The following is a 13854-nucleotide window of genomic DNA, read 5'->3' as shown; positions in this document are numbered from 1 at the left end:
CACAATGCTTCTGTTCACCTAGCAGTGATTAAGAACTTGGTTGTTAGTTGACCGTTGTGGGTAACTTGCTGAGGAATTGTCAAATACTGTTTAATCAAGAAAACTTTGAAATCCCCACAAGTAACTAGAAACAAGGAAACCCAGTACAGAATTATATGTAACACAGTACAGTACTGTATATTAATTATTCCCCTATCAGTTTTGCTTCAACATTTTCATAACAATGCAATACCATTCACCCCATACACATTAATTTGTTTGTAAAGATATCTTGCCACTTACACTCACGGTGTATGTAACAAATTCTCATCTGTAACATTACCTGTTAATTCTATGCCAATTAAATTTGCATTCCATTCTCTGACTTTCAATCTGACAAAAATAAATATACAAGAGGTTGCCCAGAAAGTTTGACAATTTGGTACATGCCAAGTTAAAAGTTTTTCAAATTACAGTACCTGATAACCATAATGGCATTGCATAGTGGTATGTGCTGTATTTAGTTTAAGAGCTCCCCCAACAAGAAAATGTAGCCTTGAAGGAGAGTAATGTAAAATGTACATTACTAGGGTATAAGTCATTTTGTCCCCAAGATGATCTAGGTATTGATTGAACCAATTTGCTTATTGGCGTGTTTCCAGAGTTAAGAACTATTGCATCAAAATGCACTACAATTGTGTTAAACCAATTTACCTGTAACATTAAGTTTGGAACCTTTAGATTCCAGCATTGCTGGATCCACCCTAGTATACTAATAATAATAAATATTGCTAAAGTTTTTTTTACAGTGTTTATACATTTATGTTTAACTAAGAAGGAAAAAACTTTTTTTCAGTTGGGTGGAGAGGAAAACAATCCCATTCACCCTGATGCAGCTGTCCAGTCACCTGGAGACAAATTGCAAGACAAAATTGATGGTTAGTGTAGAGGAATATTAATATTTTTATGTTTTAAATAGAAATATATATATATATATTGCCTTTTGACAATTGTAAGTCATTGCTCTTATATTTTTAAATTTATGTAGCCATATGCAGTACTGTAATTATAGCATAGTACAATATTAGAAAAATCTGTTTTTAATTAATATTTGTGCTACTGTACATCAGTAGCAGTAGCAATCAGTTGTCATTAATTTTAAATTATATTTTGTAATCTTTAACTCATTAAATTGTCACTTTTTTTTAAAGTCACATTTTATTTTATATACTGTATATGCGTGAGATTAAAATGAAAAGTTTTGTATTCTTATAATGGAATTTTTGTTTTTTGATAAATAACTTGGTCTGCTTTAGGTTGTGTGTATCTGACCAGTATATATTCAACTGGCCTTGTTTATTTTTTTCATACCCAGCTAAACAGCAAACAATTGAAGCTCTTCAGCACGAAAACTACAAACTGCGTTTGCAGAGTACTGTTTCATCGTCCGAGAAAAAGGAAATCATTGAGCAGTACAATGCAAAGGTTTGTGGCCAATTGTGATTTAACTTTTAAGAAAATATAACTGTTACACAAACACTAATCTTTTTCCTTTCTTTTAATTTCTGTCTCTTACCCTTTAACTTTTTGGTACCGTTTATACTAACAACAAGAATTCAATTTTACCCAAATTGATAATGGTCCAGGACAGAACGAAATGTTCTTTCTTCATTGTCAGATGTATGGTTTGGTGATCAAGTTATTAAGCTTCACTACTGTAATCACCACAATAAAAATGGGGGTATTCTGCGATGATGGCTTTCCTTAAGTGCCATCCTAGCACAAGGATGGTTTTCCTTAGGTGCTAGTTAAAGAATGGGTCTCTTAATGTCCTATCCCAGGAAGTAAGGAAACTCATTAAATATTTATAAAATTATGGTGGTAGGTTTTAAAATAATTTTTTTTTCGGCTGCAGATTCAAGAATTCCAGTCTGCTCTTAATCAGCGTGATCAGATGATAGGCAAGCTACAAACAAGACTAGCCGAATGTATACAGAATCAAGATGACAAAGAGGCAGAGTACCTTGAGCAAGTTGAAACACACAGAAGACAGGTGGAAAACTTAAATTTGCAGCTTAAGAAAACAACAGATAGTCTTCTGAATAAGGATTGGTCATCTGAACATCTGCAACTACAAAATAAGGTAAAATATTTTTTAGGATAGACTGGACACCATGAGCATAGTTCTCATTCTGTAATTTACACTTGGCTAATTGATGTATTTACATAGGATTGTAAATAAATTGATTAATTACATAGGGTTACATAGTGTCCTCGGTCAGCGCTTGAATATTCCCAGTCTTCCTTGTCCCATTATGACCAAAGTGTATTACATACAATATTTATATTAATTTTCCATGATGAGAGAATACCTTTTAACACTATAAGAATAAAAAAAAATTCTTCACATTGGGAGCCTGTCATATCTAATAGTGGCACAGCTGAGTGGTTAAGCAACTTTTTGGCTGCATTCTGGGGAGGACTTATTATTTTCTTATCTCCATTGCACCATTATGATTATTCTTGGATGCTTTGATAAGCTCACTTCAGTGAAAATTGGCAACCTGCCGTGATTGCATATAACTTACAGTAGTTATATGCAATCAGGCGTCAGTTGTATCTTTCCTTATGGAGTAATGGAGAGTACTGCTCAGAAATTTGCTTTTCATATTCTGCACTCTGTATTTAGTCAATTTGTTATATTTTAATATAATTGATACTGGGAAATGCTGCCATAGGCGATCGAAAGCTTTATTATTATTTTTTAAACATAACAGTATTGTGTGCACTTTGGTTCTATATGAAGTTTTAAGGAAAGCATCCCCCATGTACGATTGAGGGTCTGCATAATTTATTTTTAATATTTTGCTTTGTAGTTTGTTAAAATAGTATTGTGTATTGTTTCTTTCAGATTCAGATTCTCATGAAGCAGCTTCAAGAAGTAACAACAGAGCTGGCACGAAATAATGAAAAACATCAGATAGAACTAACTACTGTTCAGCAGCAATTTGAGCAGCAACTGACGATTGTGAAGCAGCAGATAAGGTATGGATTGCATTATTAAGATAGATTTTTACCACGGTAACTGGGATGTTTGTCGCTGTTTACTACCTCTTTTATCTTTGGGTTTTATTGAACTGTTGCCCCAACTGTGATGAGTAACTTTTCAAATGGTCTTGCCACACAGCTGGAAAGGTGATGCGAAAATAAAGTTCAGTCCACCATAAAAATGGCCACCTCTGACACCAAAGAGCACACACATTAACTGGACACCTCCGATAAATATCTTAAAAAAGTACAGTACTCTATATACATGTAATAGTGTAGATCCTTATGTATGAATGTGAAATGGTGCAACATGAACATTAAAAATACAGTAAATGGGATAGTAGTAGAAATAGACAATGTGAGATGTGTGAAAATGTCATGGGAAGATGGGGGGGGGGGACCCATAAATTTGTGAATCATTGGATTAAAGAGAGACCATGGAGTTGATGTGGCCATTTTGAACAAATATTGCTGATACAGTGGTAAAGAGTGTGTATTTGAGTCAATTTAAAGGTAGGATATGAAGGCCAGAAATATGAAGTCATGATAAATATTTAAACGATTCTTCGCGGCGGGGATCGTATTCCAGGGACCTGCCCGAAACGCTACTCGTACTAATGGCTGTACAAGAATGTAACAACTCTTGTATACATCTCAAAAAAAAAAGAAAAAAAAAAGAGGTAGTGAGAAAGGTGGTAGAGATAAGGCTAGAAAAAATCAAGTTTGAGGTAGTGAATCTGTGATATTAAGAGTGGCAACTTTCAACAAGTATGACTCGTAGCCCTATAAGGCAGCGTTGTGCTGCTGGAGTGTGTTTATATTTATTCATAATGCTTTATAGTGTGAATTACATAATGAATAGAAAGTGTTAATTCTCTTTAATAACCATAACTTTCACAATCTTGTTTTTCTGGGCAGATGCCTCCCCACCCCATGAGTTGGGAAATGGGTAATGATCAGGTATGTATGGACTTAACTTCTTTTTCCTTCTCTTTTCCAGTGAGCGGCACAATGAAGAGTTGTCGAGAATAAAATCTTCACATGATTATGAACTTTCTCAAGTAACCCAGCAAATTGATGCCTTGGAGAAAGCACAGAAAGAAGATCATACAAGTCTTATAGAAAATTTGAATTCCCTTTCTAATCTAAATATCAGCCTTAAAGAACAGCTGGAAGGAGAGAAAGTTAAGCTCAAGACTCTTGAATGTTCTTTGCTTGAACTGAGGAATGAGAAGGAACTACTGAAAGTAGAAGTAGAGCATAGTAAGGAGAGAGAAAAAGATTTACATCTCAGAGTAAAGCAGGAATGTGACACGAGAAATGTGATTCAGCAGACATTTGAAGAACTGAAGACAAAATATGGTGAATTACAAAATGTTTTAGACATTTCAAAGGAAGAGGCTATGACATTGAATGCAAATTTGAAAGTTGAGGTTGAAAAAAGAAATAATGTTGAGAAGCAGCTTGCTGTGGAATTGCAAAATGTGAAGAACCTATCAGAAGAGAAGCTGAACTTGGAGAACAAATTGGAAAATATAAATTCTCAGATGAATGTCATGTCAAAGGAATTATTGCAAAGCAAAGCTTCCAAGGAGAATTTAAATGCTGATTATCAAAAAACTTTAAAGATATATAATGAGATTCTTTGTGAACATGATGAATGTAAAAGGTTAGTTGTTGAGCATGAGGTTATTTGTAAAGATTTGCAGGAAGAAAAGCAACTTTGGGTTGCAGAAAAAAGCATCCTTGCAGATGAATTAAGACAATGTACTGAAATGTTGAAAATTGAAGAAAGTAAAGTTGAAAATGAAATTAAAAGTAAAATTGAACTTGAAAAAGAAATTTCTATTCTTAAAGGTGACAATGAAAAGTTGACCAAGAGATGTGATGAACTTGCTCAGCATGAACAAGATAATAAAATTCTAACAGAAAAATTACTGCAGATGCATTCAGATCTTAAAGAAGCTGAAAATAAAAGTGTAAATGCTGATGCACTTAGGGAGAAATATTTAGCATTGGTTGAACGGTGGCAGTCGGTAGAATCTAATAATGAAAAAATAGAAGAGCAATGTAAAGAAAAGTGTGAGTGTTTGAACAAGACTTTGCAAAGTTTAGATTCAAAACTAGAAGCAGCAAGTGGTATAACTGTTAGATTCCAAGAAATTGGTTATAATAAATCTGTGGTGGAAAAACTAAAGGAAGCAGAGAATAATATTAGTTTTCTTGAAGAAGCTCTGAAGAATACCAGTCTTGAAAAGGAAGCTCTAGTATCTGATTTGATGCAAACTAGAATAGCACGGGACAGCATGGAAAGGGAGAAAAATGAATGCGAGACAGATCGTGACAGAATGTTGGAACAATACAAGATGATGAAAGCAGAATTGGCAAGTGCCCAGCTTGCTCTTGATAGGGAATTCCAGTTATCCACACATCGAAGGTTAACCAGTGATATTGGCCTTTCTGTCTCGACTTCATCAATTTTGGAACCAAATGCCATTGAAGGGGAGTCCAATACAGATAGTGGTAATAATCTTGAAGGACATGCTCGAAAAGAAATGTCAGTAGATGTAAAAGAATTTAATATTTCTACTATAATTAGGTTAAAACCATCAGAAAAGATAGAAAATTCAAGCAAATTTTGGGAAGATAAAATCCATAATCTTGAGAAAGAAAACAAGGAACTGCTGAATGAAATAGAACAACTAAAAACAAAGATTCATGACCAGCATTTTAGTGTCAAATCTCTTGAGAATGAGAAGCTCAAATTAAGGAGTAGACTTAATGAATTAGAATCTGAAAAAGTGAAATTTAGGGCAGAGCAGGAAGATTACCAGAGAAATATTAGTGAGAAGATGAACCTTCAAAGACAGCTGGATGAACTAAAGTTAACTGTTCATTTAACAGAGGATAATTTAAAGAAGCAAGAAGAAGAAATGAATCTACTTCAAAAATCATTGAAAGCTATTATATTGAGAGGTAACTGTGATTCTTCTGAAAAGTTGAAAGATGTTGTTAATAATCTTGACATATTAATCGTAAAGCCCAAATCAAATGAGAGCCAAAATTGTTCAAGGTTTTTGAAGAGTTGTGTATCAAGGCAGTCTGAAGAACTTCAGTGTATGTGTGAAGAATTAAAGAAGTACATGTCTCAACTCCTAGATGTTTTACAACAGTCAGATAAGTTAAATGAAGAAAAGATGATAATTGAACTTGAAAACTTTGCTCTTAAGGCAGAAGTTAAGAAGCTTAAGTATTTGAAAAGTGTTGAAATTTGTAAAGAGGATATTGATGATAAATTCGGTGATATTACGACAAGCACTGGTGATAAGGAAGACTGGAAAGTAGAGAGAGAGCTCCATAAGTATAAGCACGAGAACTGGAAACTTCGTCTACAAGTAGAAAAACACAAAGTACTTTTTCGGTTGGAGAAGCTGCATTTACAGTCATCATTGATAAATTCTCAAGTGAGTTTTGAATAATTTTTCACTTTTTAAAATAATAAAATACGTGTATAAAATGTCAAAAGTAATAGTTTTACTTAAGTTTAGTTAAGAACTGCTGGTATTTGATGGAACTTTTCCTTACAGAAAGACATTGATTTACCTGTGGATATTAGAGAAATGGTGACAACATACGTTGGAATGGAACTGGAGAAGCTTATTGAGGAATGGGAAGATCAAATTAAGAATGATCCTTCATTGACAGACTTCATATCTGCACAGATATGCAAAGTGAGTGAGTTTATGCTTTGTTTTATTAATAAAAATTCCTAATGAGAAGTTTAGCGTGTCTTTGACATTCATATCTATTGGAGAAAACCTATTTATTCCTTGTAAACAGGTCATGGTTTAGTAGATAATTGTCATATGTATTACTTGCTGCATTATTCATTTGAATCTGAATTAGTGTGGCTTTATTGAAAAAAAATCAAAATTAAAAGGGCATTTAATTACATTCAGTGCATGATTTATAACTGATTGGATTTTTCAGGTTTGTGATATCATAAGAAAATTGCCGGGTACCTTAGTTGAGAGCTCGGATGGTGGGGCTTATGTGAAAGCAGCCATGAAGCTTATTCAACAAGCCGTCATTAAGGTAAGTGCTGTTATGGTGTAATATTTAGGGGCTAATTATTGTATTGTATAAAATATGATCAGATGACTAATCAGTGGACTAGGAAAAGCCTATGACATGTGAATCAATATTAGGAAGCTATCTGATTTTATGATCATAATGTAATTATTTTTCAGTATTACATCTGGTTTTTAGTTAAGCTGGGTTCCATTTGTATAGATAATAGTGAATAAGCTAAAAGGATACTGTGATATAATACAGTACATATATTATTTGGGAGGTTGTAAAAAGGATTTTTTTTTAATGTTATCCATTGTAAGGAAAGCTTTGAATTACCATTTAGAGATGCTATTCTTTAAATTTTGTAAGCATCAAGGAATTTTTCTTCAAAACCTATTAGCCTCAATGTGTTGGGAGTTTAACTGGCTGGACATTAGGATGACACTTCAGTGCTTGTTAGGGATGGAGTCCATATTAGGTACTTTGAATTTTGACATTCATGTTACCTACTAAAAAAATTCTTAATATTAATTAAAAGCAATATAAGGGTTTTGGATAATAGGGTATTGGTGTTATGCAGGTAAGCATTTGGATGAAGTTTTGAAATGCATGGGTAAATTTTGGTGACTTACGCGGTCGTGTGTGAATTAACATGAATAATCAACATTAATTTACTAGTGCACCATGTTCTTGGGGAGGTTGTGGGGCATTCACACGTGCCATGTTCCTGTGTGTAAATTTGAAGTAGGAGCTTTCTACCTCCACTTCTTGTTTCCATGGTAGCACTGCCATCTAATGACAGTTGGTGTATTTGGTTTGAGGTAATGTAAACTTCAGAACAATTTTGGCAATTTATTCGTTTGCCTTGTTCGGGTTGAATGTAGACACAGTAGTCGCTTCTGTATATATTTATTGAGTGAGGCAAACAGGTGTATAACTGGCCAGCCGAGGTCCACCTACTCTGGGTCTGTGAGGATAACTGAGGCTGCTGGGAGCATGCTTGATGCTCCTCTGTCTGGCATGACGTCAGAGGCCTACTTGCCTGTGATTGGTTACATTTCAACTGACAGAATTTGAGTATAACACCGCTCGGACACGCTACCAAGTCGACGTCCCTTGTCGACAAGCTCTGGCTAGCTATATAGTTACAATGATACTGAAAGGACCTCGGTGGCATACAATAATGGCTTACATGTGAAATTTGCATAATAAAACATTGAAAGAAGATCAGGTGTGCGTAATACAAACAACTCGGCATATATGCACCAAAAAAAAAAATTCATCATAATAGGTGAAAATCATGGTAACAATGCTTTGATTAAATCAGAGTATTAAGAACATGTGTAAGTCTACTGATCAGATATGAACAATACAACTCAAGGTATTGCCTAAACAAAATTATTAACATGTGTCAATGGCATGTGCTTGAAAACCATACAAAATTAAACAATTATTACATTAATAGAACAAAGTTCTGACCTAACAACCACAATTGAATTTCAAGATAGATAATTTTTTTTTTCTCTTTTTTTTTTTTTTTTTCGAAATATACAATATATTTACAAGACCAATGTACAATATATATAATGTGCAATATATTTACAAGCATATACAAGACCTGGATCAAGAAGACTAACATCTGCGTGATAGCAGTCAGGATTCACTGGCCACAATGTGGTTGCTAGAACAATAATAACTCTTATGACAAGCACTGTAAAAATACAAATGGTAGTAGACTTAACAATGGCATCTAATTTATAACAAAATAAAGTTGAGAAAAACTATACATTATATATAATGGTAATAATAAGACACATGTGGTAGAAATACTGCAATTGAGTTTTTTTTTTTTTTTTTTTTTTTTTTTTCAAAACAAACAGAATAACTACAGAGTGCAATCAATTATAAATTCTGCGGATATCTACACCTAGCTCATCCAGAGCACTATACAACTCTGGCTCTGACTGAAGGTCCGGAACAGGTGAAACTTCATGCGACAAACTATCATCTTGAGAGATATCCTCGTTAACATCTAGCCAATGGACATGTGGTGAGTGCACGGTTGAAACGAGAGGTCTAGATCTAAGATTATAATTGCTAGTATGGGGTTGCTGAACATCCAGTGGTCTGTCAACCACAGGAGGTGGTGTCCGAGTAGGAGTATCTGTCTGGGTAAGTTCATTGTCATCTTCCTCATCAGTCTCGTCAACAGTCATTTTAGCTAACTTCATGTGGTCTAAATGTTCATTTATATACTCTCCTGTTAACAAGTTCTTAAGTCTGTATTTGTTACCTTTAATAAGCTCGATTACCTTATATGGACCCAAAAATTTCTTAGTTAACTTGTACATAGGACCAGACCTGTGTTGGTTAAGTATCATTACTACAAATCCAATAGTTATTTTATTGGGTTTAGCTCGTGCATTCCTTGCTAGAGTGAACTCGGCTGTTGCTTTGGACAGTTGTTCTCGTATTTTCTTGAATACTAATTGCATTTGTCTACGCTTCACTTGAACAAAATCATCTACGTTATATAAGGGAGTAGGAGGTACGTTAATCAATTCATTAATGGTCAAGGATTATTTAGTGAATATATTGTTTTGAAATATTTCTGGTGACCTGTTACCTCTAGGCAAGTTGAGGAATTTTATCTACCAAACCTCTTTAAAGTGGGAGAAGACCGCTTAAAACGGTAAATTGTCTTCTAGGGCATAAGGTTACTTAGAATCTGGTGTGAGGTCTGTGTCTTATGAAGGCCAATTACATGAAGTATGGAAGAGCTGCTGAGGGGAACAGAAAAAAAGATATTCATCAACCCAATGTAAAATAGAATGAGTGAGAAAAGTTTCACTGTACCTCTTAAAAAAAAAGTCTCATCTTTATATTACACACAACCAATCCTTATATATGTGACAGATACCTCCATTAGCGACTGTGGTCAGTTTCATTAACCCTTAGACAGGGACTATCATTATATGTTGATTCATGGGGTAATGCATCGCACAACGATTTAAACAATAACTGTCTGGGTTTTACATGTGTGATGCAAATATGGATATAATAGCTCTGTGGATGTAATGGAGTTTACCTGGACCCATGGAAATATATCCTGCCGCCATTTCATGGCTATGTGTACAAGGAGCAGCCTGGTGTCGTGTGTGTGGGCCACATTAGTGGCTTATGCCTTTCTTTTTATCTATACTCTCGTTCATATGGTGCCAATTAGGCCATATGTCATCGCCCAGAGATCAACACCATTGTATGTTCATGTCCTTTTCACTACTCTCTGGTTGTAATGGCATATATACCAGATAAACCAATCCTCAGTTGAAACATGTGTTATGTGAATTATGTGATTTTTCAAGTGATTTAACACACACACACATACTCTTGTAAATAAAGAGAAACAAGTGATAAACAATCGGTGAAATATCTGAGGAGAATACAAGAAGCATAAGCAGTGTCGGGCACTGGGAGTTGACAGGTGCCAGAGACAGACACCACACACCCTTCAAGAGCTTCTCCACCCAGTGAAACAATAAATATTTACTTTTTTGTTTTTTTTCCTACGTTTTGCATTAAAATTAAATTTTGTAATAGTTTTTATTTTTTGTGCATAGGCAAGAATGCCTATTTTTCCATAGCGACTGTCTAAGGGTTAAGTAATTAATTTGAGAAGAGAATGACTTAGGAATGGTCATTGCAATAGTACTAAAGTTTCTGGGTGATTTCACCTATTTGAAGGCTTAAAAAAATAATTAAAAGACGTGCCTGGTTATGTTTATTGGTTATGATGATATAGACAAGTGGCTGCCCTGAACACTGAATATCATAATTTATAAAAATATTTTCATCAAATCAAAATAAACAACAGTTTAGCATTGGTTCAAATCCCTGCAGATTTAATTTGTATTTTGGTGATCTCCGACAATCTGCTTGCAGCTAGTCAGTATTTCTGCAGTATTTTTTTTTTTTTAATTATAAATAATAATACTTGAACATTCCAATTCTAGAGGTGTTTCGTAACAATGATTGGGTTTTTAATTCATCTTTTACTCAAGTGCAGTACAGTAATTGCACACATTTTTATACACATGAAGTGTGTCGGGGAATAATTAAACGTAATAACAAAGCCGTTTACATACACGGATCAAGTTTACACAAGTTTTATGCTCTATTTTTGCTGTTGATTGAACCTGAAAATAATACACAGCTCAGTACTCTATAGTAGTAAATTTTAAAACATCCTTAAATACTGGATTTGAGAAATATGCATTTATGTAACTTGACATTAAATTAGAGGTATCATTGTGTTGTGATACCTAAAGTAATATCTTTGCTTGATTTTTTAAAGCCAAGATTTTTTATTCAAAGTATTTTTCCTTTCTATGTTTGAAGAGTGTGTGAGAGAATGAACGAATGAATGAGAATGAACTGTAGCACTTGTTCAAAATTGTTAGGTAATTTAAGCATATAAAATTTTATCACTGGTCATTGATTTTTTTTTTTTTTTTTACCCCGCACGCTTGAGTGGCGGGAGGTTCCTGTGTGTTGCAGGTATTCTTGGGGAAGGGGGATGGGGGCTCTGGGGTTTCTCAATGAGTGCCTCTTTGCTCCTGCACTTCCTTGTGACCTTAGTCTGGTGCATCTGCATGCTCGAGTTCTCTCTCTTTTTGGCTCCTTTGATGGCCGTTAACTTTCAGACTCGCTGTCTTTGGCCTCTGTCTTGCATTTCCTTGGTCTTCTGTCACTGTCATCGGATTGGCTTTCAGAAGATGCAGGGTGGGAGCCATTGGGTGGGGTCTTTGTCTCGTCGTCTTCTGCGTTGTCTGCCTTACTGAAGCTGTTGCGCCGATCCTCTGGGAAGCGGTTTCCATATTTTTCACTTCCCATCTCGTGTATCGGCAGGCTGTGCTATCCTTCTCGTTCGACTCGGCTTGGGCCCTGGCTCTTCAGTCTTCACCATTTTGTTCTCATTTGTTCCTTAAGGACTGTGTTTCTCGGTTTTTGTTGGCGGCTTTAACTAGTTGTCTGCTTCTTTCTGTTTTGTTGATTCTCTTGGGGGTGGGGGGGGGGGGTTGCTCTTGGCCCTCTCGGAAACATTGGGTCAGGACTTGGACTTTGTAGGGTCGGGGCAGGCCTGTGGTGCCAGTTTCTGTTAGCTGGCTAACAGAAGCTGGGTGGGTGGAGGTAACGAGTTGGGGGAGGGGGGGGATTAGTTTGATGAAGTTTTGCTTGTTTGCATTCTGTGGGAGTTCTTTTGTGCTTGTGAGGGCATAGGTCACACTTTTCAACCAGGCAGTTATCTGTCTTGATTTGCCTACATTTCTGGGTGTCTTCCCTGATCGATGGCAAGATTAAATGTAAAGTGTTCATAGGCCATAGCTTCCTTTGCCTCTCAGAGGGGGCCAGGTTCTGGTTCATGGACCCCAGTAAGCTTATAAAGAACTCGGCGTCTGATGACGCTCGACTAGTATAGCACTCGATCAGTAAGATAGTTTCAGGGAGCTAACAGGGCTCACCCAGAAACTGGCATTTCCTTAGAGCATTAATTAGGTCACCTGTTTTCATTTTATGTATAATTCACTCAAATAAGATAGTGGGTTCCAGTAGCGCACACAGTAGTTAAAAACACGGCTCATGTGATATGAGCTGGTAATTGAAAGTGTACATTAGAAGAATGGTTGACTATTTTATGAACTGATGGTTGGGGTTTACAGTCACAGGCAAATAGTTTTACGCTCAAAGTGTGTCCAGGAATAATTAATCCTTTTCAATATCAGAACGCTACTTACATATAGTTTATAATGCTGTACAAATCTACTTTTTCTGTTAACTAAATCTTAAAAGAATTCCACACATATTGATTGTGTTATGGTAGACATAGACTGTATACATTTTTAGACATTGATATTTTTATTAGTATGATAAGCTTTTGGCATTAAGTATATGGATTCATGTAGAAACATTACCTGATAACAGCACCTTTTTAATGTTTTGCAGATTTTTAACTCGCTATTCTAGAATTAAAATACAGTACTTTAATTTAACAGAGGATTTAGTTATAAATCTAAAAAGTTTTACATCTCTGCACTTTTTCAAGTACTGTATTGTGATTCATAAATACATTACAATATAAAATTACTTCAACATTAATTTTCATTTTTTTTGAATGAACAAATAAAATATCTGTATATATAATAATTTTTTGAATTAAAGTAATTTCTTAAATTCTAATTGCTTTCCGTCTGTACAATAAGTTATATATCTTAAGTCTATAGAATTTTCAATTGCTAGAAAAACTGAGAGCACAGACTTTTCTGGCGAGGGAGAGGAACCACCCCCCTTGTGGCTTTCTGAAGCTATAAGCTCAGATGGTTACCATCTACTGGGTCACATCAACCATAGAGCTACTGGGACCAAAGCCTGAACCTGGTTTCCCATCACAGAGGCACAGGGAGTTATGACATTTATTTTCACCACCTTGTTGGGGAAGGCAACCAGAAAGTCAGCAAGTGGTAACTACTGCTGGATTCAAAAGAAACCAAAGCCTCAAAACCAGTCAAAAGAACTCCCCCCAACTGTGTAAACAAAGAATTGAATTCTCTTGGAACTAGCGCATGTTCGTTTGTCTGGTTGCCTTTCCCGGTGAGGTGACAAAAATAAATGCCATCGCTCCCTGCATCTATGTGAGGGAGGAGCTTCTGGCTTCAGTCCCCATTAGGCGTCTATAGTGCTACAGCTGATGTCACC

The 13854-nt window shown here is 35.4% G+C and overlaps 1 protein-coding gene across 7 annotated transcripts in view; it reads left to right on the top strand.

Moving 5' to 3' along the window:
- Positions 1-13854, top strand: part of LOC123755388 (A-kinase anchor protein 9) — a 104315-nt gene that overhangs the window by 1838 nt on the left and 88623 nt on the right. For all 7 annotated transcript variants that reach the window (XM_045737976.1, XM_045737974.1, XM_045737972.1 and 4 more), the window contains exons 2-8: positions 836-917; positions 1355-1464; positions 1895-2122; positions 2891-3024; positions 4028-6491; positions 6615-6758; positions 7018-7122. In XM_045737976.1, coding sequence (XP_045593932.1) covers positions 836-917; positions 1355-1464; positions 1895-2122; positions 2891-3024; positions 4028-6491; positions 6615-6758; positions 7018-7122 — 3267 coding nt within the window. The remainder of the gene's footprint in view (positions 1-835; positions 918-1354; positions 1465-1894; positions 2123-2890; positions 3025-4027; positions 6492-6614; positions 6759-7017; positions 7123-13854) is intronic.

This window comes from Procambarus clarkii, chromosome 52 (genome assembly GCF_040958095.1).
Source record: "Procambarus clarkii isolate CNS0578487 chromosome 52, FALCON_Pclarkii_2.0, whole genome shotgun sequence".
NCBI classification, from domain to species: Eukaryota; Metazoa; Arthropoda; class Malacostraca; order Decapoda; family Cambaridae; genus Procambarus; species Procambarus clarkii.
The sequence above is the reverse complement of the archived record's forward strand: the minus strand, read 5'-3'. Positions and strand labels throughout refer to the sequence as shown.